At 43.5% G+C, this 24,792-nt stretch overlaps 3 protein-coding genes across 3 annotated transcripts; all 3 read left to right on the top strand.

The window, feature by feature from the left end:
- The first annotated feature begins 3 nt into the window (after positions 1–3).
- On the top strand, positions 4–933 carry LOC1279817 (cytochrome c oxidase subunit 6A2, mitochondrial). Its single transcript, XM_061661217.1, has 2 exons — positions 4–508; positions 588–933. Exons 1-2 carry the CDS (start codon positions 397–399, stop codon positions 842–844), a joined length of 369 nt encoding a protein of 122 aa, XP_061517201.1. The 5' UTR covers positions 4–396; the 3' UTR covers positions 845–933.
- Positions 934–1,140: 207 nt separating this feature from the next.
- On the top strand, positions 1,141–8,253 carry LOC1279816 (D-3-phosphoglycerate dehydrogenase). The gene is made up of 7 exons (XM_319591.5): positions 1,141–1,773; positions 1,862–2,629; positions 2,762–2,812; positions 4,955–5,109; positions 6,959–7,311; positions 7,387–7,605; positions 7,692–8,253. The coding sequence occupies exons 2-7, from the start codon at positions 2,546–2,548 to the stop codon at positions 7,826–7,828; spliced, it is 999 nt and encodes a 332-aa protein (XP_319591.2). The 5' UTR covers positions 1,141–1,773; positions 1,862–2,545; the 3' UTR covers positions 7,829–8,253.
- A 2,482-nt stretch (positions 8,254–10,735) lies between these two features.
- On the top strand, positions 10,736–24,623 carry LOC1279811 (guanylate cyclase 32E). Its single transcript, XM_061659279.1, has 18 exons — positions 10,736–11,038; positions 17,047–17,386; positions 18,226–18,356; positions 18,443–18,554; positions 18,644–18,826; positions 19,862–19,979; positions 20,062–20,208; positions 20,279–20,526; positions 20,631–20,783; positions 20,864–21,204; positions 21,304–21,418; positions 21,997–22,063; positions 22,130–22,538; positions 22,605–22,774; positions 22,841–23,018; positions 23,085–23,225; positions 23,290–23,942; positions 24,008–24,623. Exons 2-18 carry the CDS (start codon positions 17,117–17,119, stop codon positions 24,403–24,405), a joined length of 3,834 nt encoding a protein of 1,277 aa, XP_061515263.1. The 5' UTR covers positions 10,736–11,038; positions 17,047–17,116; the 3' UTR covers positions 24,406–24,623.
- The last annotated feature ends 169 nt before the right edge of the window (positions 24,624–24,792 follow it).

Below are 24,792 nucleotides of genomic sequence, written 5' to 3'. Positions count from 1 at the left end.
TCACTATATTGGATGCTGGATGTTTCCTACCGTGGATTCTGATGATAAGGAATCGAACCGCCATTTTGGATTGAATTGATGCAAAACAAATTACAGACGACGAACCGAACTTCCCTACTACAATTCACAACCGTCCTCGCTTGAGCTGTTGAGCGGCACTGAGTGGTTTGTTTTTGGGGAATGCTTTGAAAACCCATCCTTGGCTTTACATTGCCATGGCAACAACTACTTGACATGCGGTAAGCATTGGCACCGTTGAAAGAAATGGACAACTGAGGAGTCTGGTGAAGTAGTATCCATGGTTACTGTGTCTTCTTTGACATCTCCAAAACTACCACTGGATTCACATTTCCAGAACATCCATCCTCGTTGCAACACATCCATCAAAACAGCAAGATGTTCTCAAGTTTGTCTCGATTCTCACGAACCTCCAATATGGCGACTTTATTCCTGAGACGGACGTTCTGTCTCAATACACCAACAGCTCCTCCTTGTCCTCCATGTCCGGGTAAGTACAAATGATAGTCAGATGTATACCCAATACCTTCAGTGCAACTTCCCATTTTAACGCCATTCCATTCCTGAAGAACCTGCTCCCTCGTCATCCCGTGGATACAAGTTTTGGAAGAAAATTACCTTCATGGTAGCGATGCCGCTCGTTGGACTGATCGCGCTGAACACGTACACCGAGCACCAGAAGGAACATGCGCATCGGTCCCGTCCAAAGTTCATCGAGTACGAGTATCTTCGCATACGCACCAAGCGCTACCCGTGGCGGGATGGAGTGAAGACGCTCTTTCACAACCCGGAAGTGAACGCACTGCCGACGGGATATGAAAAGTAATTCAAGAGGATATCGTAGCACACTTGGTGAATCTGTTTGACTATGTTGAGCCATCGGAACGGATAAACTGTTCACAGTTAGAAAAAATGGCCTTTTCTTAGTCTCTTTTCACTTCTTTAACCACGAGAGCACATAACAAGGGTTTCTATTGAGCAATTAATGTTGTCGGACTGCTTAAAAATTCATTAGCAGTCTTATAAGACCCTTCAAAATCCTTTAATCAGTCTACCGTTTGGCAGTCAAGAACCATTAGTTTGCCATCACCATGGTAAATCTTATCATCTCCTTTAGGAGCAGTAACAGCAGGTAACAACCAGCCTCGAGGCAAAGGGACCACTTCATGGAAATTCCAACCGATAAGTGTAGTTGGCCAATGCCAAGATACAGCTTTCCTGGAGAACTTATGCACGGTCGAGAAGCGCTTGTGTACACAGAGTACGCACCAGGGCGACCAGAGCATTGGTTCGTCGTACCCAAGATAAGGAGCGCGCGCGAGCGGGCAAAAACACGCCGCAGTGAGAGTGATGCGTGTGATTCACGAGACACCGGCGGCGGCGGCGGCTGCGACTCCCTATCTTCTGCCCCCTGACAACATGGTACGCGTGTCTTCTCCCGGAGGTGATGATAGTTTCCGTCATCCCGATCGTCATGTAAACGGGTGGTAAACAAACGTAGCCACAGACCGATAAGCTGTCAATGATAAGCGAGCGCGAGCTTCGTCCTCTTGGCGGCTCAGGCAGCGGGAGGAGGCACGTGGATGGGGATTGTGCTCAATCCTGACCTGGCCCTGGCAACTAGAAATTGGTGAGAGGCGGACGGAACAGTGGGAAATGATGATTGAGATTGGTTCGAAATATTAATAAGTTTTAGGGGACATTTAGGTGAACCGAGTCTTTCTACACTACGAGGACAGTTCTAACTCCAACTATGTAAGTATAATTAAACCTTTCTTTTTGTCCATTTGTAACCTTCCCACATGTCTACTGTACGATCTACTGTAGACTTTTGCCGTTACAGGATGCGCTACGCCCACTTTCATCGCCATGGTGGGCATGGAAACCGGTACCAGTAACCGGTGCAAGAGCGACGTAATTGAACTGTGCTGCTTGTGTATTGACCGGGCAGAACCCTTTGCATTTATTCCCACCCGTCCCCAAACAATGCCACCCGTTCTAGAACCGGCCCGGGACGTAGGACGTCATGCAAACCGGGTCGATTCCTCGTCGATGTTGTCGCGCAGCAGCATCTTCGCTTCATCTAAGTAAACAGCAACATGCTCATCTTTCCTACGCTCGATCATTCGATCGTCGCCACGGTAGTATTGGTGCGCGTGCAGCGAGAGATGACGCCTAGAGCCGGGCCTGTTACAAGTGCACCATTACATGCGGGCTAGACTCGTCTGCGCGATATCTCGTTTCATTCTCGTTCTGGTTCGTTCGCGCTCGCTCGCACTCACGCGCCTTCCCTAGCCCTGGCTGTGCTCGTGCAAGCGAGATAGTGTGGCCGGTCCTCTGAGGTCGTGAGCCTTGAGTGGTGGCACTATCGCCGTCGTCCAGCTTGTGCGATCCAGCTATTCGTTTGGAACAGTGCGTCCGGTGCAGTTGTGTTTTGCCTTGTTGTGTTGTGCAGCCCTTTGCTCGCAGGAACGAAAGTAGTGTAGTTCAGTTGAAAGGCATTTCTCTCACACAAACAGCTCCCAAAATGCCAGTTGATATTAAGCGTGTGCTAGTGTGCGATGCCGTTGACAATGCGTGCGTCAAGCTGCTGCAAGACCATGGCATTCAAGTGAGTAGTGTTTTGTGCCATTTTAAAACGGGAATCCTCCAAATTCTGGTTACATACACGGTGCTGGTTCCTATGAAGTGTAACTAAACACGTTTATCCTTCCCTTGTGGGATGGTGTTGCTATTGTTGCAGGTTGACTACAAGCTGAAGCTGTCACAGGATGAGCTGATTAAGGAGGTTAAGGTGAGTGTACTCTGGCTCGCTTTAGACTAGTGCGCGGACGGGAGAGCCGGATCTTGAAGCTTCCCTTAGCTCCAGAGCGCTCGTGTATGGGGCGCGCAAGGGCTTGGAGAGGCGAGTTAATTGAAGAATTGGATACAACTAGTTTGGCCTTACTGCATAGACTGAAGGTTGTCTAGAAGCTGAAACCCTTGGAAGGGTTCTAGATCGCGTTTTTGAATACCTTTAGAATCTGAGTAAAAGAAAACAGCATGAAATAACAAAGTGGAATCGATATTGCTAATAACTATCATAAAACTACATGGTTGATTTTTTGTTACGGGAACTTCAAGAAAAAATATGCCAAAAATCAGATATATTTAATTTTCAATTTTTAAAATGTAGCAATCATGCAAATATCCTTATTTCAAATGAAAGAAATGTATGTATTGCTTCGGAAAGATTGTCTACTTTTATAGCACCTGCTTCTTAATTAACGACCTTAATACATCTTCTTGAGTCTTGGAATAATACACTAGTTCATTCAGTTCATATCATTGAGGGCCCCATAATAATTAATGTTAAGCGATACTAAGGGTAATTAGCGAGAGTAAAGAGTTTAGAGTATTTTCAACTTTGTTTCTACTTGCTAGATGTTCTAGCTTAAGTTGGTATTAAATTTCTTTATAATACAGGCCTTTTCAACATAACCACTAGGTACAACTTCAAATAAATCCTTACAGATTGTTTTACCTTTGCACGAAGCCTCTCTTATTTAGGTTTCATTCACTGTTTTAGTATTTTTCTTTGGAACCTTAATTCAAATTAGCACTAAATCACTTTGATAATTTTAGCTGGTATTTTCTCTGCAACCCTCACTCATTAGCACTCATTTACAGGCTCCCAACCACGGTTCATTGAACCAGTGCAACTCAGGCAATCAAAAGCATGAAGATGCCCGGTAATAAAGATTTGCTAGCTTTTCATGTCCTAACATAAAGCGATTTTAGTGAAAACGATCATCAGAGGACATAATTATTCCGATTTTAACTTCTGGTTTGCGTGAATTTCGGCATTTCATTTCACTCGGTTCCGTAGAATTTAAATTAGCTGACCTAGGACTCAAATTTGCCTTCCAGCTGGGCCAGTAACGCAAAAAAATCGTCATAGAATTTTAGGCACTTTTCTAAGACGATCAAATCCTTTAGCGAAACGCAAATCCCTATTTTGAAGAACATTTTTTCATTTTTATTTAATTAGTGTAATCTTTCTTTTGTCCAACTTATCACAAGATCTGTTTTATTGCCTTTTTGTCAATCATTTTATGCGAAAGATACTATAAAGGAGAAGCAGTTGTTGAACTCTTCAATTGTGTAATACTATCGTGCTATTAACGCTGTACGGCATTAAATAAAATAACTTCGCTGATTAGTTCTGTTCCAGTTGCCATGTTCTAGATATTAAATATAGTTCGATCCGACCTCTATTTTTAAATCATATCATTCAAACCTACTTCCACCTATCCCCCCCATATTCATTCACTTCATCATCCACAACAAAACCAAATCATCACCGCCCAGACACGCCATCCAATCGTATCCTTGAGCAATTGAGCACGCATTTATTGTTTTCTGTTTTTTGCTCTCCCCTCACGTAATATACCCATCAACACCACGATGGATTCTGCTACCCCACCTTTCTCTCCACACTCTCCTAACCCCACTCCCACAGTCCATCGCAATTAATCTTGCGACCAAATGAATGAGGCGTGCGTCAACATTTAATCGAACCATTTCCCGCCGTGCCACAATGGCCGAGCAGCACGAGCAGCCGCGCCCCGCGGGGTTGCTAAACAGTCCGTAGTAAACAAGAGCTGCCTTACCCGGCAATTCCCCACCCCCGGGGCAGCCCGTAGTAGGAGTCCTTGCTTTCCGCGCTGGCGCATCCGTAACGAATTCATTCTCCGGAAAACTACCACCACCGGAAAGCTTCCGTTTTGACGGATGAAATATTCGCGTGTAATGCGCGCCTAGAGAGGATAAGGAAGAAGACGAAAAGGGGGGATGAGAGTTGGACGAGACGAGATAGATAGACTGCCATCAAGAATTAGATTTCCATCATCCCAAACTAATCGACTTTTTCGACGATTTTTGTTTATTGTGACAGAATTATGATGCTCTCATCGTGCGGTCGGACACGAAAATTACGGCCGAGATTTTGGACGCGGGCGCCGGCCGGGTGAAGGCGGTCGGACGTGCCGGTGCCGGCGTGGACAACATCAACATCGAAGCAGCGACGCGAAACAACGTGCTGGTGCTGAAGTAAGTAGCGAACGTTTGCCCAGTGGCAGTGTGTGTGTGTGTGTGCGTGATGAAGTGATAAGTGTTGGGAATGAAAGTGAACGATTTTTTTAAATTATACAACAAACCCTCAACAAATGCTCTTTAATATTGTAGAGCCTTGAACACCAAAAGATACCACATTTTTTAGACACAATCGGCTAAAATCTAAGATTGCAAGATTACACATCTCACATCATACACATCATTGCTCTCTCCCTCTATCTCTCTCTCTCTCTTTGCCTACTCGTTAGTCGTGACTCACTCCTGATAGATTCAAATACTTTACTCTCTGTACCGACTAATGACTCACTTTTTGTGGATTCAGCTGACTCACTCTATTCAGATTCAAATCACAAATTGTTTGGAATTAAACTTACTCATCTGCTTCGCCGAGAACTAATTTAAGCTTGTGAGGTTTTACTTCCTGATGCAACGTAGAAAAGCATTAACATATCTTTGGTAGCTTGATGTATATTGCTGATACTCAATGGAAGTGCGTCAGAACATACCAAACTGGACATGCGAATGCTTGAGTCCAACGCGATACTCTGACTGACAAGCTTAGCTTAATGCCGTCACAAGCATAATCATGACATTTTCTAGCTTGTGGATAGTGCTTCCAAACATCATTGTTTCAGTCACCAACACTCATCGCTGAAACGAAGTTCAAGTCAGTTCACCGTGATGATCAGGGGTGAGACTCAAACAGTTGTTGAACCTATCACATGCTTGGTGACATTTTTTGTAGCACCCAACTCTTGGTCACTCACTTGGTCATGATATTTTCTCCTTATGATAATCACGACATTCTTAGGAAATACTTGGCAAGGGATGCCAAGCCACAAAATGAGCATGCTTTCTCGCACTGTCCGTTATGATGGTCTGTTAGATAAAATGATAAAGCATTTGAGGAAGAAATCATGCTCATTTTGTTGCTTGGGATTACTCGCACGCACCGCACATCTCCCATGACTATCATAATGATCTTCTTCTTCTTCTTTGGCACAACAACCTCTGTTGGTCAAGGCCTGCCTGTACCCACTTGGTGAAATGAGCTTGACTTTCAGTGACTTATTGTTACCATAGCAGGATAGTCAGTCCTACGTATGGGGGCACGGTCTATTCGGGACTTGAACCCATGACGGGCATATTGTTACGTTGTACGAGTTGACGACTATACCACCAGACCGGTCCGATCATGATGATCACCTACAGAAAATGTCGTAACCATGTGACTGACCAAGAGTTGGGTAGTTGGTTGTTGCAGTATTAAAAAATAATATTTTGATCTTTATACTACTTCGTGCTTGAATAAAAGTAATGTGTTTGAATCCGTTTTGTTTTTGCAAAATTTTGCATAACAAAATAAACCGTGCCAAATCTGACAGTTGTGCAGTCGATGATTATAATTGGGTTATTTATTGGACCGAGTAACTTACACCACCTGACGGTGTGATCAAGTGGTAGACAGCGGTGTCTATTCAAAAGACCCTGTACACCCTGTATAAATTCTACGTGTACAGTTGAATCCATACATGCACTTGCAGGATTCAACTCATTCTCTCACTCTTACTCAGTATGCACATATCTAGTGTATCTGAAGATCGCCAGAGTGAGTTAAAGGTTCAAATTGCAATATCCACTAATCTACACCGATTCAAATCAATGAGCATGAAAATGAACTAAATACACCAATATCATTAGAAAATACCAAAAGTTGTTTTGCAAACAGTCCAAACATACAAGCAACTTCTCAACTCTTCTCAATGAAAGTAATCATTTTCAACCACAAACTAACTTTTCCATTCCGCTTCCCTCGCCCAAACAGCACTCCCGGAGGCAATTCGATTTCGGCGTGCGAGCTGACGTGCTTCCTGATCGGGGCGCTGGCCCGCCCCATCTGCCCGGCGGCCACCAGCATGAAGGAGGGCCGCTGGGACCGGAAGCTGTACTCCGGCTCGGAGCTGTACGGCAAGACGCTCGCCATCCTCGGGCTCGGTCGCATCGGGCGCGAGGTCGGCGTACGCATGAACGCGTTCGGGATGCGCGTGATCGGGTTCGATCCGATTACGACGGCCGAGGAGGCGAAGGCGGCCGGCATCGAGAAGATGGAGCTGGAGCAGATCTGGCCGCTGGCCGACTACATCACCGTCCACACGCCGCTCATTCCTGCCACACGCAGTAAGCACGCGATTCTATTGGTGTTGTAAGAAGGAATTGATTCTAAACGACTCTTTCTCTCTCTCTCCTTGACAGATTTGATCTCAACCGCTACCCTTGCCAAGTGCCGGAAGGGCGTGCGGGTGGTTAACGTCGCCCGGGGCGGCATCATCGATGAGGCCGCCCTGGTGACGGCCCTCGAGAGTGGCCAGTGTGGTGGGGCCGCCGTCGACGTGTACCCGGAGGAGCCCCCGAAATCGGACACCACTCGGAAGCTCATCAATCACCCGAAGGTGGTCGCAACGCCTCACCTGGGTAAGAAGAGAGTGTGACTTTGGCGCGTTCCGCCCCACTTCGCACCAGCGTGTCTAATTACCTTCAATCTTCTTACCGCCCCACAGGTGCCAGTACGTCCGAGGCGCAGGTGCGCGTCGCCGTCGAGGTAGCGGAACAATTCATCGCCCTGACGGGCAAATCGACCGTCTACACGCAGTACGCCGGTGTCGTGAATCGGGACGTGTTGAAGAATGTGTTTTAAATCGAATCGAACCGAGGCGGCAACTTTGTTACAAAAGCCGGCTATTTTCGGCAAGCCCGCGGACGCCAAATCAATCATTCCCACGTTGTCGATGCCGGTGTTGTGACGTCATCGGTTGCGGCTGCCGCACATTGGCGCTACACTGCTGCTGCTGCTGCTGCTGTTCCGCCAATTACTAATGAAATCGACCGCAGGGCCGGGAAATTTGACACCAAACTTCGAGGAAAAGTTGACAAATGGGAAAGAGGACACACACACACACACAAAGCGACAAAAATTGTAACCATAAGGGCACACATTACGAACATATACAGAAAAAAGAGAGAGCTTTTTTTGTACGCCGTCATGGGAAAGGATCCTATTGCTTGGCTAAGCGGAAATAGACAGGAACACATAAGTAAAAAATAAAAAAAGTAATATCCTAATTTATCTTCCATCGGTTGAATGCGCCTCCATTGCGTTGATGTTGTGCCCTTGAAGCGGAAAGAAACCTGAGAGCAAACACGAATATAGGGAGACAGCAGAAGGACCTAGCAATTTGCCAATATTAAATAACCGATTGCTGAAGGTAAGTCCCAGCCCAACCTAGACAAACAACAGCCGCTGTGCGACCATTTTGAAGCCAATTACGAAGCTGATGGCGGTTTTGCCATAAAACTTGGAAGCGAAAACTGCAACACAACATGCCAAAGCAAGCCGAAGACATGCAACAACAGTCGTGATAAATTCAATTTAAACCAACCGAACGAATCGCATCCTAGTGACCGAGTTTCATCAGCCGCTTACAGGTTTGTTTTCTTGGTAACCGTTCTGCAAACTTTCCTTCGAATTGTGTTATCAACGCGGTATTAGCGCGAGTGCGCGCTCGCGCGCTTTTCTCCTATTTCTTTGTGATTTCTATCTTTTGCTGTCTTGTGTCTAGCCAGCTTCAATCGTTGCTAAGGCTGAGCCCACAGAAAGACACAGATGCAGAAGCTTCGAAAGCTTTTTTCTACGGTTCGTTGCCGTTTTTATTACACTTACTTATGTATGTACATCCTGGCATCGTTTTCAAAGCTATCCCCCATTGAGACGATGCCTTTAAAAGACTAAATCAGAACGGGAGGAGGGTCTCCAAGGAAATCGGGTTTCTCGGTAGGTAAGGCGAGAGATCACCCCACACCCACTTGCTGATCGTAGACTCATTTGCGGTAAAATTGCTGCAAATAGGACAACGGAGGAGAGATTGTACACTGCAATGAATCTACCGACGAGAGTTCAAAATCGCTCTTGTGCTATTTTGCGTTCCCTCTTGTGTACTGAACACATCCAAGTCATTCAAAAGGGTCCTCCGGAACATGATACCCCCCCGCCGCGGAGGGGTTGTTGGAAAGGTGGTTTAAATTCTGGTTTATTTTTGCTAGAACACCGTATTTTCATGACAAATCTGTGTTGTGTTTGAAATTTAATTCCAACGTGCAAAAATTCTACAAAAGCGAAATCCTTTTTGGGATTTTGCAACCATTTTTGCATTCATTTGAAGAGAGTGTTTTTCGCGTTAAAAAAGCATTTGTCGCGGAAACCGGATTTCACAGAAGTAGACAATCGTTTATGTAATTCGTATAGGTCAACCTGTATTACAAATAGTGAGCAAATATATATAAAAACAACGCAAAATAAGTCTTATAAAAATTGTGGTAAAACGTTTGCATTTTTTCGATGCTCTGATTGTTGTCTAATAGTGCAAGGATGTTGTAGATGCCGGAACAGGCCAACTTTTTCGGCCATCACGGTTAGGAGTTCGACTTTTAGAGGTGTCAAATTCAGTCTGCTGGCTCATGGAATGAAACTGAAAGTGCATTAAACGTTTTCTTAAGATAAAGAGTTAAGATAAACCCATGAAAAATCAAAAATAGATTTTTGTAATGCAAATGTGTAAAATATTTTAATTCATCAACTTATTATGTTGTCTGATTGTTCACATTTTATTATTATTATTATTATTATTATTATTATTATTATTATTATTATTATTATTATTATTATTATTATTATTATTATTATTATTATTATTATTATTATTATTATTATTATTATTATTATTATTATTATTATTATTATTATTATTATTATTATTATTATTATTATTATTATTATTATTATTATTATTATTATAATTATTATTATTATTATTATTATTATTATTATTATTATTATTATTATTGTTGTTTTTATTAAATGTGTATTACATTTTTTAACAATATTTTCATGTTCTAATTTCATTTCGTCATCCTTTTTGCTTGATGGCGTTTTTTGTGTTTTGATTATCCAATTTTAAGTTGTTTTAGGTTTCTGATTGGTTTCTGATTGTAGATATTTTTCATTTTTGTTATGACTTGTTTTTTATTTATTGTTTCTAGCCATACCAATGTGAATATCTTATTTTTATGATTATTAACTTATTTATACCAACAATATGCTGTTTTTATTTTTTCCAATTAGGTTATTTACTCATTATAGTCACAAATTGCATTTCTTCCTAAATAACACATCCTGCTGATTTCCTTAAAAGTATTTATTAAATTTGTTACCGTCACTGGAAACGCTTCTTGAAAAAAAACCCCCATTCATAAACCATTGCCGCACTTTTTCCCTCCAATTTTTCCACGCCGGTACACGTGCTTGCCGCTGCAGCGAAATAACCCGGCGAGCACGACCGACACCGAAATGCTCTCCATCGCGAACCAGTATCCATCGCAACACCGCCGGAACCGTGAGCGCGCCTAGGGAGCCGTCTCAGCGTGAAAAGCATACAAACATCCCGAAAAGGACACGACGATGGCAAAATACGATCGGAAAAGCGTGTACGAAGTGAAAGCTCTCGCGCCTACATCCGGTATATAAAGCAACAAGTGCCGCCACCGGACTAGGGCAGTCCGTTCGCGTGCCTAGAACCGTGCCCTGGTTGCTCTTCCCGGCGGGTGCGGAAAGCGACTAACGAACGCGCCCCACGGAAAGTGTTTTGGTGGAATTTTGTGCGTGCCGCTGCCAAGTGAAAGTGAAAAAGATGATCCACTAGGTGTAAAGAGTTCCGGTCGGAGTGTTGTGTGTGTGTAGGGATGAAGGGTGGGTGCGTTATGTGCTGACGGTGCTTTAAATTTACAATAACTTTTAATTAGAGCAAAAGGCACACACACAGCTGGAGCAAGGCTGTGCAAACAGTGCTAAAAAGTAAGCATACGCAACGGTTCGCAACGGTTTCGTCCCCGCATAGATCCGTTGGAGGTGGGAAAAACGCAAGCTATAAAACAATATAAACCCGTATCAGCCACAACTCACTCACTGTGGTCGCCCTGAAGGATTAGCTCCTCAATTGATGTCAATTAGATCGAAACCGTACCGAGGGAGTTTGTGATGGTGTGTGGAAATGTGAAACTCTTTGTGTTCCGGTTACGCTTCTTCCTGCTTGCCAACTCCTGTCTCTACCGCATTGTGTACTCCTCCCGCCGGAAGTGTGCTGGGTTGTGAGGTGGTGGGCGCTCCGCGAGTTCGGTTCAAGCTCCGGATGATGGTTCCTTTTTTATTAAACTTGAAGTGAAATTGCTTTCCTTTTCTCTCTGCCCCATCGTACACAAATTGTGCAATTTTTCACGCGTGGATTAATTGGGTTAACTACCCTGCGTTGAGGTTATCGTTTGCTTTATATACATGTTTTTTCTTTAATTTAAATCACTCTTTAAACAGTGTGTGTTTTCGTTCAAATTATGATTGGATCGTTATCCAGTGGAATAACCAATTTGTGCTTATTTATGTTCTGGCTTATAAATTTAATGACATTGCTTTTTCACCCACGAAAACAGGCCACTGAAAAGCGATGAAAATTGCTCACAAACAAAGCATTTAATTTTAATGCCCTTCAAACCAGACATTTCCAACAACGTGTGCACAACAGAGTGTGAGGTTCGCAACGAGGGAAAAAAAAACAATTTAAATGAATTGACAGTTGGCGGGGGGGGGGGGGGGGGGGGTGAGTGCAACACATCCCTTCAGAGGTCATGCTGTGCTGTACTATTTAGGCAGAACTGGTCGGTTCGGCGGGTGGTGATGAAGCGTAAATTATTTCTCCGTTCTTCCCGGAAGGATATTCAATAATGATTCGTAGAGCTGGCAGTATCACTGCGGAATTAAGTGACAAACATTGCAATGGAAACCAAGGAATTCATGGTTCTGTCGGCTATTCCTTTGCGCTGGGCGAATTAAGTTTCTTTTTACGTGGATTAATGTGATGTGATATGACTAAAAAGGGAGAAAATGGATCTCAGGAAAGTCCTGGTGGCCACACTGAGGGTGCGCGCCGCTCTGTGCCCAACCCCAATCGCGTGACAGTTTAATCCATTCGGCGAAGCGATAAATCCTCCATCAACGCCATCTTCTCCTCTTCGTCCACATTTTGCTGCAAGCGTAATGAAATGGAGGCGCCACACGCCGCCGTTTGTTGTAATCGTGCATCGTGATCGTTGTGTGACAGATGACTTTCCCATCCACTTGCTCTCCCCCTTAGACACACACACTTTTCATCCACAATCGGCATCTTTTGGCATCTTTAATAGGTCAATAAATTATTTAAACAGCACTTAAAATACGCACACATACACCACGAAGCGGCGCGTCCGAATGGCGTGTCCTTTACGTGGAAAATGTCATCACACGTGCACACGTTTCTTGGACTTGGATGGGCACACTCATGTGTTTTAGGGATGTGTGCATACCGCCGGCAAAAGTGGAATTACCCCCAGGTGGGGAACAAATTAATTATCAACGAAAATGAAGATATATTCATCGGTAGTAAACTTGTCGTGTCGCTTGCCCAGTGAGTCCTCCCAGGATAGTGAAGGTGAAGGTGATGAGTTTTCCGGGCAGTTTTGTAGCCGGTTCTGACAAGCGAAAAGGATGGTTTTGGTGGTGAGAAATCGGAATTTATATCCGTCTGGAAAAAGTGACCACCAAAGACACTTGTGCAAAACAGGACACAGTAATTGCTGAAGCGGAAGATAGCATACTCTTCTTTTGGTGGTATGATTGAATGTCGATTCTGAGAATGTAATAAATGAACGTTTTCCATTTTATTTCAAACAAAAATGATTAATTTTTCAAAGACTGCTTCATGAGATAAACCTGTTGGAAGCTTCGAGTTGTTCCATCAAGAGAAATACCACAGCCCAGCAACCACACGAGGTCCTTTTCGTTTTGATGGCTACGATGATGCGGCATGATGTGATAACAACAAGCAGCCCTTTTTGCTGCCATCTAATAAAAACTAATGAAGGTTGAGCGCAGCGCCGTGTAACACACCCTTCGTGAGGTTATGCGAGTTCGGCGGCATGTGTACGAATCCTTTCCGTATTTAATAGGAACTGCTCAGACACCCAATTAGCATATAGGCATGATCAAGCAGGTCCTTAAGGTAAATAGGACCGAAAGAACAGGTCGTTGGCCCTTTAATACTGTCCTACAGAGGTGGTTTGGTGGTTTTCAGTGTCATCGTTTCGTGTCATCTTTGAAATCAGGCAAAGACTCCAATAGGATAAAGTCCTCTTACAGGTGTGTGTCTTGAAAACAAACAAAGGCCCGGCTCTCTTTTAAGGGTATAAAGGAAAATCGTGTTTTAAAGAACAAATAAAAACCTGCTTATCATTGGAGATTTCGGCAAACATGTTTTGATCGTTTCCTTGTTGTCTCGTGTGAATTTCGACGCATTTGTGATTCACCTTAGATACTAATTTTTCCATCCCTTGAGTTGGCCAATGCATCCTTCAATTCCTTCAATCTTCAATTTTCACTTCATTAGCAGTACGTGGAAAGCACATCCTTAGTGTAATGGTTATTGAATAGATCTGGCCATGATGGAAACTGAGTCCTCACAGAATCTAATATTCACATGAATTGCTTACAGTTTGCGAATAATTCAATTTTACCTAACTCCAAATTCATGAGGTTCATTAGACATTAGATGTTTTACGATTGCAACATGTTTTCTAAACGTGGAAATGGAAATTCGGCAGCTGGAATTATGGCTATCACTCCGTTACAAAAAAAACCTGCGTTAAAATAACTTCATGAGCTCAGTTTACTCCTTCAGTATTCGAAACCTGCGTATTGTGGTATATGATGTGTAGCTCATGAATTTTCTGCAAATGACACAAGTCTTATTTTACCGGAGGAATTCATACTGTTTCAAACGATGGTTTATTATGAAATAAATATTTACACACTGTCAATAAAGGCAGATGAATATTTCCACTGACAATGGCTGAAATCGCAGTTTTCTTATTTTATTCGTCAAGCTCCAGAATGCTTATTGATTTGGGCTAAATAATGCACATTCGGCAACCATTCTAGTACAAAAATCATGAAATCATGACGATATTGTTCATGGAGTTTATGATAAAATTGTGCAACTAATAGTTCTTGGAAAGCATATACCAATTGTGAGCTGCCGAAGAGATTTCAGTGGTATTTCTGATAGATTAACTTGATAAATTAATCTTCTCCTGAATTACCAATATAACCAAATTATGACATATTTCATGTAATAATAAGTTTTTTTTTTTATTCTAAATCAACAGCTAGGATGTATAGCTGATTAATACTGCTTACTATCAACAACACGTAACCATAAGTCTACCTGTTTGTCCGCAGGGAGCACAATTATCTCTAAAGCAAAGTGTTCCGTCTCCAAATGATCTCAGCTTTAATGCTAATTGAAATATGTTAAGGTGCTCATGTATACACAGGAAAGCAACCAGTTTTTGAATAAATTTATATAATTCCATAATGTTCACTAGCTATTGTACGAATTGGCATACAGTGTGGTATAAAATAGATACAATTTATAATCAATTCATGGCCCTTCTTCAAAAAGTCGTACGAAAAATAAAACATAATAGACCTCACGTTACTGTTGCTGGCAATTCGAGCTTTCAACGCAGATGTCAGAGGCTCGCCTTTTAATATGAATCAATGACAAAGCAAATCTAAACGGATGCAATCTAATGCAAAATTCCACGAATTGTGGTTCAAATTTGATATGCTTTGCGGGATTACGAATACTTAAGGTAACCCTTTCCACCGATAGGGTTTCCCAAGCAGCGTGATACCACGGAATACATCTTTTGACATAAACAGTTATCTAGAGCGGGAAATATCGACCCGAGTGCCTTGACATAGTATACCAGTACCAGTGTTGGAGGACATTTGGAATGGTAGAATACGCGTGATAACGCCACCTTGGAACGCAATTCATGGAAAAACAATACGCCATTTCGATAGTCAACTGCGACGATCCAACGGAAACACGCGAACGGCTTCCTCAAGGTAGAACGTGGATCATTTGTCAGCACTACAGGATCTTGAGGTAGAGCAACGGGTTTATATATCTTATTCATTATTAGCAAGAAAAAAAGGAAAACATGTGAAATAAATAGCTAACCTAGATATAATCCAACACACAATTGTGGAGATCAACGCTACTAATGAAGGTTTTCAGGAAGAAAAGTGGCTTTTGTAATATGGAAAGCTGATTCTTCATGCAAAACTCCACAGTAAAACAAAAAAAAAGAAACTTAAGCGTCGCAAAATAGACAACAAAGAACAATTCATTTCTCCAAATTTTCTTCGAATTCTATGTAATTTGGTGCCTCTCACAATATGCTTTGATGTTCTTCCTGACTGCCTTGCAGCAGGTGGTAGCCAACCGGTCCATGGTTGATGAAAATGTATATTCCCTAGACTAAATACTGTAGCCATTCTACAAAGGAAGAGTAAAAATATAGAAAAAACTGGATTGCAAAGGACTATGCGTACACATTTGCCCGTGCTATACAGCTTAACAGTTCTTGGAGTCTCCAATCCACTGATCTCATTGTCAAAATTCATCCTTACACAGCGGATATAAGTTTTCCTAGTCCTAATGATGTCTAGCTGAAATTTCCGTAGACTTGAGGCCCTAAGCAGTCACAGGATAGAGGTCCTGCTGAGGTGTCCAGTAGAGGTCGATTATTTCAAAGCAACTAATTACACACGAGCTCCACGTGGCCGCTCGGTCCGCGTAGAGCTTCGCCAACTGTTCTTTCCAGAAAAAATGCGTTAAAGTTGGATAATTTTTAAAGAATTTTACGTGTTTAAGTATTCTGTTAATTTCTACCAAAAAAGTGGTTTTCTCAAAAAGTACGTTTTGTTCCAAAATCCCCTTTAAGAAATGTCGTTTGCCTTTACCCTTCAAACATATACACTCGCTTAATACACTCCCGAATTCCTTTCAGCACAACATTTACGTAGTTTGGACGTATCTGAACCATGACCAACCCGGTGTCTAAATGAAGATGGGAAACTATACGAAGAGAAAATCCTTTATGCTCAGCCACACAATTGATGGTGCAAACATGTTCGCCGTCCACAAACGACTGCATCGTTTCATGGCCATGGTGACAGCGTATGACACACTGTTGCAGATCCCTTCGCTCAAAAGATACAAAAAGGAGACGATGACGTTCATGGGGAAACGGGTTTCATCCAATACAGGACGGAGGAGACATAGCCATTTGTAATAATCATAATTTTTACAACTCTAGTTTTACTTTACGACCGCTTAGTAGATGAAACGGCACCACGGTTGGTACAACTGGAAAAGGGAGGAAAAAAAGTTAATTCTGCGTTGTTTTTACCCAACGTCACACGGTTTTGCGTCGATCATTGGTGGTTGGTTTGCTTGACCTTCACACAGGGAATGTTCCATAAAACGACGAACGATTGGACGATAAATAGCGGTTTAAAATTTATAATTGTGCCACACTTTCTACCAACAATACGGAAGGATTCTTGGAAAATGTGATAAAAAGTGTAGCAAACTCGTACTTCTTCCTCTTATCATGTTACCATTATTCTGCTTTTATTATGTCTGTGCTTCGTTGAGTCATAAATGTTTCAAAATATGTGAACCTACGATTCGCGCCACATAAAAAGTTTTATTTCCTCTATTTCAAAAAGTGTAATTAAATTTAACCTTGTCCTTCAAACAAACTTTCACAACAACCAATTTCTTTTCATTAGAGCTAAATTTCCCACGCCCAAACCAGAAAACATGAGTTTCCAAACAGCAAACACACAGCTTAATTGAACAGAACAGAAGCCACACCGGGCAGCACTAATCGACTCCACGTTCTTGGATCCTTTTTTCCCAGAATTAGCACCCGGAGCGCGAGCAAAAGAAGCAACACTGCGCCCGTGGACCCGGCACCCCCCCAACTCACGATGAGGATGATGATGATGATGATGGCAGATCGGTTTCATCTGTTGCTAGCTGCACTAGTGTTAGGGCTTTCCTCCGCGCCGGTCGAACTGCACGCGTTGGCGTCCGCCATTGCACGGATGTCATGTGACTGTCCCCGTAGCAGCACCAGCAGCAGCAGTGTCGACAGCTTCCTACGAGCGAATGTGTCCTCCCTGCTGACGACCGGGACGCGCAACCGAACCGGAGACGAGCTGTACGTGGGCTTCCTGGCCGGCTACGTGCACTCCAAGGTACGTAACGGCGGCACACCTGGCTCACACACGCGGTCAAGGTTGCGTAGATGTCTTGATGGGCCCTAATCCGTAACGGCCACACGTTTGTGTGGTCTCTTGAAGACGGCAATGAGGATGATGTGATGATGGCCGTGGTAGTGCTTTACGATTGCAAGGTAGTGCAACGGTATGTTCCCTTGAGACATTGGCAACGATCGTAAAGGGGTTGGTTTGTGGGAAATGGGTGCTAGTCATGCAAGGTTGCAGGATAATTGTGATTTATCAACCTCATCACACACAAGCTGAGGGAATATTGGCCAATGGGATAGGTTTGTTTTACATGCGGTTACATTTTATGAACGGGAATCTACAGTGCTGGGCGTGTTGTTGGTCGCTGGACAGGAGAGTCGTCGAATTGAATTTTCTGTGCAATTAAATAATACTTCACTCTGGCATGTTGGACAGTTTAACTGCCTCTGATGTCATTCTAAGTAAATTGATAACAATTATTCATACTTTCTACATACTGACGATGTCTGAAGTACAATTCTAAGACCAATCACAATAAATAACGTTTTCCTAGTTTCAAAAAAACACGGATGTAGGTCACTCTAAACTGTACATTTCCCAGAATCGTTTCCAATCAGGAATTAAAACATAAAACAAGCCCAAATCAGCTTAACGCCATGGAGGGTAATGGGAGTTGAAAGCTCCCACGTTTGTAAGCCCACAAAATCTCCTTCCGGCACGTATGTTCGCTTCAGCTCGATTGGGCACCTGATGGAGATATTAAGCAATTGCAAATAGATTAATATTTGATCGAACCGTACGTGTGTGTGTGTCTTCTTTTTTCATAGGTCGTCCTGGGAGCACTGCTCCTAGCGATAGAAACCATAAACAACGATTCGACGCTACTGCCCGGCAAAAAGCTACGCCTCCGTGCAGTCGACATCGGTGCCCAAAAGTCGCTCAAAGCGTTCCCGATTAAGTAAGTATGCCAGTACAACTGCACCAAATATGTACACACACACACAAGCCTCATGCTTCCCACACACACACACAACTTTCGTGCAGGAAAATGACCGAAATGCGCGACAATGGAATAGTTGTATTTATTGGACCGGATGAAACCTGCACCTCGGAGGCACTGGTCGCGTCCGCCTGGAACCTGCCGATGATATCGTATGTGAGTGTGACAATTTCCATACTCTTTCGCTAGAAAATGTTAGAAATTAAACATATCCACATGCCCTCGTTTTATTTGCACAATGGCAGAAATGTGCCGACATTGCCGTGTCGGACAAAACGGTGTACAGCAGCTTCGCCCGCACGCTACCGCCGGCGACGAAGGTATCGAAGAGTGTCGCCGCCCTGCTGCTGGCTAATAATTGGCACTGCTTCAGCATTGTCGCCAGCAAACATCCCGCCTGGAGTATGGAGATCGCGCATGCAATTGAGGTAACAATATTGTGGCAAACGTTGAGGGGGAAACACAGCGAGAATTGTGAAAAAGGATTCTTTTCCAGGAAGTAGAATGCATTTGCCAATGGGGGGATGAAGCATTTCTGTGCAATTTGTCGCGTACTTTTTCTGCGAATCAGTGCAGGGTCTAGAGTGAACTGTTGACTTTCTAGTTGTCGAATCACATGGGGCATGAAATTAATACGATATGAGACCAAGTGCATGACGCCTTATACGTCAACTGACGGCTTATAAGAAGGATACGATTTCATAACAATTAAAAAGGGTTTTTTGTTGGTTGTATCATCAGGAAAGTCAGGAAGGATTACTTAAGTTACCAATAGTTACTTAATATATTAATCATAGCTCTAATTACAAAGTACAGCGTTTGCACCAGTGTTACGCTGTTTCTCACGGTATTTTTAATTATTTTGAACAAAATATTGATTTTTGAAAGTTTTTTAAAGACATTGGCAATTTTTAAAAATCCATGAAAAGATACTACAAAGATTTGCATGGTTTTTTGTTTGTTTCTCGTAAATTTTAGGGTTAATCTCACGATTTCTTGGCAGTTTCCCACATATTGTAGAATCATTTCCTCGATGTGTTCGCAACGTCTTCTGTTTTGTAGACAACTTGAATAAATTTGAAATTGAAGTCGTCATGGACATTTTTTTTAACTTGGACATACTTATAATACGTATAAAGTAAATAGAAGTACACAAAAATAAGGATTTCAATCATTAAATTTTGCGAAATTGGTGAATGTATTTTGACATTTAAAAACAGGATGATTTTGGGAAAAGTATACAAATGAGGAATAAAAAAAGAGTTTAAGCCTTGAATTGAATCTTTTGAAACTACTAAAAACAAACAAAAAACCGTATTACAGTCTCTGAAGAATTTACGAAGGATTTTTTTTTTTTTGGGAAATTGTTTATATCTGAAATAACACCACTCCAGCAAACAAATTTCAAACATATCCAACAAACCATAAATACATTTTTTGCTTTAAAAAAATTCTTCCTGCAGCTGCAAGCGGAATTAAACAATCTCACCGTGAACCACTTCCGCTTCTATTCGGACTACATCCCGTCCAAAATCTATGAGCTGCAGGAGATAGTGGACAACACTTACCGCAACACACGGGGTATGAAAACCCACATATATTCCTTGCCATCGCTCATAAAACACAATCACACCGTTCAAACACTACTTCCCTTCCCAAACAGTGTACGTGTTCGTGGGCGATCATATCGAAATGGTGGACTTTGTGCGCTGCCTGCAAAACCGAAAGCTGCTCAGCACGGGCGACTACATCGTGATTTCAATCGATGACGAAATCTACGACCCAAACATGAAACGCAATATCTATCAAGGTGAATGAATAATGCTGAGAGTGAAATTAGAACGCACCGCAACACACCTAAAACGCTATTTCACCCGTAGAATATTCCGATTTCTACCAAAAGTACATCGGCAACTCGAAGGACAAACATCAGCAGAACCGCAAGCGCTACAACTACAAGGACCAGGAGCGGCTGCAGGAAGCGTTCCAGTCGGTGCTGCGCATATCGCCCCTCTTTCCGATGAACCCAAAGTATCGCAAACTTTGCCACCAGTTCAAGCTGTACTCGCGCAAGGATCCGTTCCGTGTGCCGTTGCCCTACAATCGGCACATATTTGATGAGATTCAGGTATGGGGGGGTTGGAAGACGGATCATCCCACCGTCATTGATCGATGGTGCCGATGACGTCTGGCCGTCTCTGGGGCTAACAGATTTGTCCGTCCGTCTTTAAGGTTCCCATCTACGGTGCGTACCTGTACGATGCACTCATCATCTACGCCCGGGCCGCGACGGAGGTGCTCCGGGACGGTGGTGACGTCTCGGATGGAAGATTAATTATGCGCCATATATTCAACCGCTCGTACCACTCGATCCAGGGATTCGATGTGAGGAAGAGTGTATGTTGCAAGCAATGGGAGGTATTCTAAAAAACGGACTTTTCTTTCCTCCCCCCACTTCGATTTAGGTGTACATTGATGCGAACGGGGACGCCGAGGGCAACTTTTCGGTCATCGCGTTACAGAAGGACGACAAAGTGAACAACTCACTGCATATGTCGATGCAACCGGTGGCACTGTTTGCGTACGGCGCACGGAATGCCACCGGTACCGGTACGACGCTGCCCGAGTTTCGCTACCTCAACCCGAACCGCCCGATCATGTGGCTGAAGGGACGACCACCGCTGGCTGAACCCGTCTGTGGCTTCTACAATGAAAAGTGTCGCCCGAAAGCGAAGGACTGGCGGTACATTACCGGTGCGCTGGTCGTGATTCTCTTCATGGCGATATTTACCATCATCCTGTTCAAGTGAGTAGTGGTGCTGACTGGGACATCATTATGGACTGTGGCATCAAACTGCGGCTAATGATCGTTATTTGGTGCTGCTTTTTTGTCCTCTTTGTGTAGACATTATCGCTACGAGCAGACGTTGGCCTGTCTGCTCTGGAAGGTGGACATGAAGGATGTGATACTGATAACATCACCCGACGCACTTTACAACAACGAACTACGAAAGAATCTTGTGAGTAGAATTAAGTACAAGGAATTACAAAACAATCATTTCTAACGAGGACAAAAGGTAAAAAGGACCCACATCAAGATCCTTCTTGTGTAGTGCTTTATAGATCTTTTAAAGAATCATCAATATCCAAAAACTTCTAAAGAATAATGAATCTCTAAAAAGTTATGAATCTTTTAAAAAATCTGAATCGCTAAGGATTCATCAACAGTCTCAACAGATTCATGAATATCCAAAATCTGAAAGTTTGCATTGTCTATCACACGTGTTGATTTGATTTTAGGACGACTGGGCCCGGTCATACGAAAAGCAGTCAGAAATCGTTCCAGAACACAAAAAGAGGCTGAATTTACACTTTAAGCTCCAATTACAATTAAATGATAAGAAAGCTGAGGTTCAGGGGGCAAAACAACAACCTTTGGTTGAGATTTGAAGCCTTGGAATTCATATATCTCGAAACTTGAGTTTCAGGTTCAAAGACTAACGTTGAAGATTTATTCAACTTCATGAATCTGAATCAATGTTACCCATCCTTAGTCTTTTGTGATATCAATAAACCAAAATAAGTAACCTTTCCTCAGGTATGTCAACAAAGCATTATGGTCAACAGTGCGGGAGACGTTAATAAACGGGCCTACACGACGATTGGTATGAATTTCTTGACTACCCCTTATCCTTTATGAACAATTTCTTACCAACAAAAGTCATTCCCAGGTCTCTATCGTGGCAATATCGTCGCTATCAAGTATCTTCACAAGCGAACCGTCGATATTACGCGTAACATTCGCAAAGAACTAAAACAGATGCGAGAAATACGCCACGAGAATCTGATCACGTTCGTCGGTGCATCGATCGACCACGGTACGGTAAGCATCCTGACGTCATACTGTGCCCGCGGCAGCCTCGTCGATGTGCTTTCGAACGAAGATCTCAAGCTAGATCACATGTTCGTCTCCTCGCTGGTGAGCGATATCGTCAAGGGACTGATCTACCTGCACGATAGCGATGTAGGATCGCACGGGAATTTGCGATCGAGTAAAATTTTGATCGATTCCCGCTGGGTCGCTCAGATAGCGGACTTTGGGCTGCATGAGTTTAAATCCTGCCAGGAGGAACCAAGCAAGTAAGGCACTTTTAGCTAAATTTGCTGTCCCAATAGAGCATCTGATGTGATTAAACCCTTTTTCAGGTTTGAAAAGGAGCTTCGCCGCAGTCTGTGGAAAGCGCCGGAATTACTGCGCGATCCTAACTGTCCACCGAAAGGTACACAGAAGGGCGACGTGTACTCCTTTGGTATTGTGCTGTACGAGATCATTGGACGGAAAGGCCCATGGGGTGATCTTAATATGAGCTGGCAAGGTACAACCAACACGTCTAACATCGGTTTCTCCCAATTTCTGATCACACAATTTCCTTTTTTCCCAGATATTGTAGCTCGCGTTATGTCACCGGAAGAGTATGGGATTTTCCGCCCATCGCTGCGAGGCATTGACGCCCCAGAGTACGTCATACAGCTGCTCCACTCGTGCTGGGAAGAGGATCCAGAAGATCGACCAGACATACGATTGGTACGGGTGAAGTTGAAACCGATGCAGGCCGGACTGTAAGTGATCTTCGGGGACAGAAAACGACCATTCACCAACACCCTTTACGCTTCGTTTCGCTGCAGCAAACCAAACATATTTGATAACATGCTCGCGATCATGGAAAAGTATGCCTACAACCTGGAGGGGATCGTACAGGAGCGCACCAATCAGCTGTCGGAGGAGAAAAAGAAGACGGAATCACTGCTGCTAAGGATGCTGCCGAAGTGAGTTGTTGATGGTCTCAGCTCCTTCTAAAGCTTACGTCCTCGCTTACTTTCCCCTTTCTAGGAGTGTGGCTGAGTCACTCAAGCGCGGTGAACGGGTCGAGGCGGAATGTTTCGACTGTGTGACGATTTTCTTCAGCGATCTGGTCGGCTTCACGGAACTGTGCGCCCAAAGCACACCCTTCGAGGTGGTGGAAATGCTGAACGATCTCTACACCTGCTGCGACTTTATCATCTCCAGCTACGACGTGTACAAGGTGGAAACGATCGGTGACGCGTACATGGTCGTGTCGGGACTTCCGCTCCGGAACGGTGATCGACATGCGGGAGAGATCGCTTCGCTGGCCTTACATCTGTTGAATTCCATCTCGAACCTGGAGATAAGGCACCGACCGGGGGAGTTTATTCAGATGCGCATTGGCATACATTCGGGCCAGTGTGTGGCCGGTGTTGTGGGGCTGAAGATGCCCCGGTACTGTCTGTTCGGAGATACGGTTAATACAGCCTCCCGGATGGAAAGTAATGGAGAAGCGCTGAAAATCCACATCTCTTCAATTACGTACGGGTTGTTGAAGAAGCTCGGGGGCTATAAGTGTGAGGAGCGGGGCATCATTAAGGTGAAAGGGAAGGGTGAAATGCGAACCTACTGGTTACTCGGCGAGGACGACCAAAAGCGGATGGATCGGTTCGGTTCGAACGATGCAATTACAAGTTTGAGTAAGAAAATTCCCTCTAAACATGTTCATCTCTTCAAATTTTTACAAAATTATCCTCTTTTCCAGCCATACCGGATCTCCTATGCACACCGGATCAATCGCAAACCAACCTAAGCCGACCGTCGCTGAGGCGTATGCTGTCCGATGCTACCGTGCCGATGCTACAAACATCCCATCAGCACAGTACCAGCGATCAGCAGATTCCATCCGTCAGCTTCTTGGCGCACAATGGACCGAATCTGGGCTGCTACATCTGCCACAAGCGGAAGCTGCACATGGGCAACACACCCATGGCCGACAGTACGCAGCGACTCTCGATCATCCATGGGAGCTACGGTGTGGACGAGGCGATATGCACCTGCCGGCAGAAAAATTGTCTCCTAGAGTACTACAACGACAACCTGATGACGGTGCGAACGATTCGTGAGCCACGATCGGCACCGCAGATCACGTTCATGCAGTAAGGCTTGGATTGGATAAGGAATTTCCATGCAGATGGAACGGGAAAATACGGTTTCATTGAAAGATTGAGAGTACGAGGAGAACACTAGTGGTTAACAACAATAAGAAATACGCAAACCATTTGATAGCTATTTACATGTCGAAACAGTGTCGTTGTGCACACGTCCGCCAATTAGTGTTTTTGATGTGTTTTGCAAATGCAAGAAAGTATTAATTGACAAGTTTATCGTATGATCTGTTGAGTTCGTCTTGATGAATATCACAAGAATAAATACGGAAGTAGTTTTTAAGTATATAAGTTAGTGCAATTTGCCATCCAATATGCTAAACTTTACATATTCTTTCATTTTATAGAATAATTAAACTGGAAATGATGGATTGGCAGAATT

The sequence above is a fragment of the Anopheles gambiae genome, chromosome 3 (assembly GCF_943734735.2).
Source record: "Anopheles gambiae chromosome 3, idAnoGambNW_F1_1, whole genome shotgun sequence".
Taxonomy (NCBI): Eukaryota; Metazoa; Arthropoda; class Insecta; order Diptera; family Culicidae; genus Anopheles; species Anopheles gambiae.
Note: the sequence above shows the minus strand (reverse complement) of the source record. Positions and strands in the feature narration are given on the sequence as shown.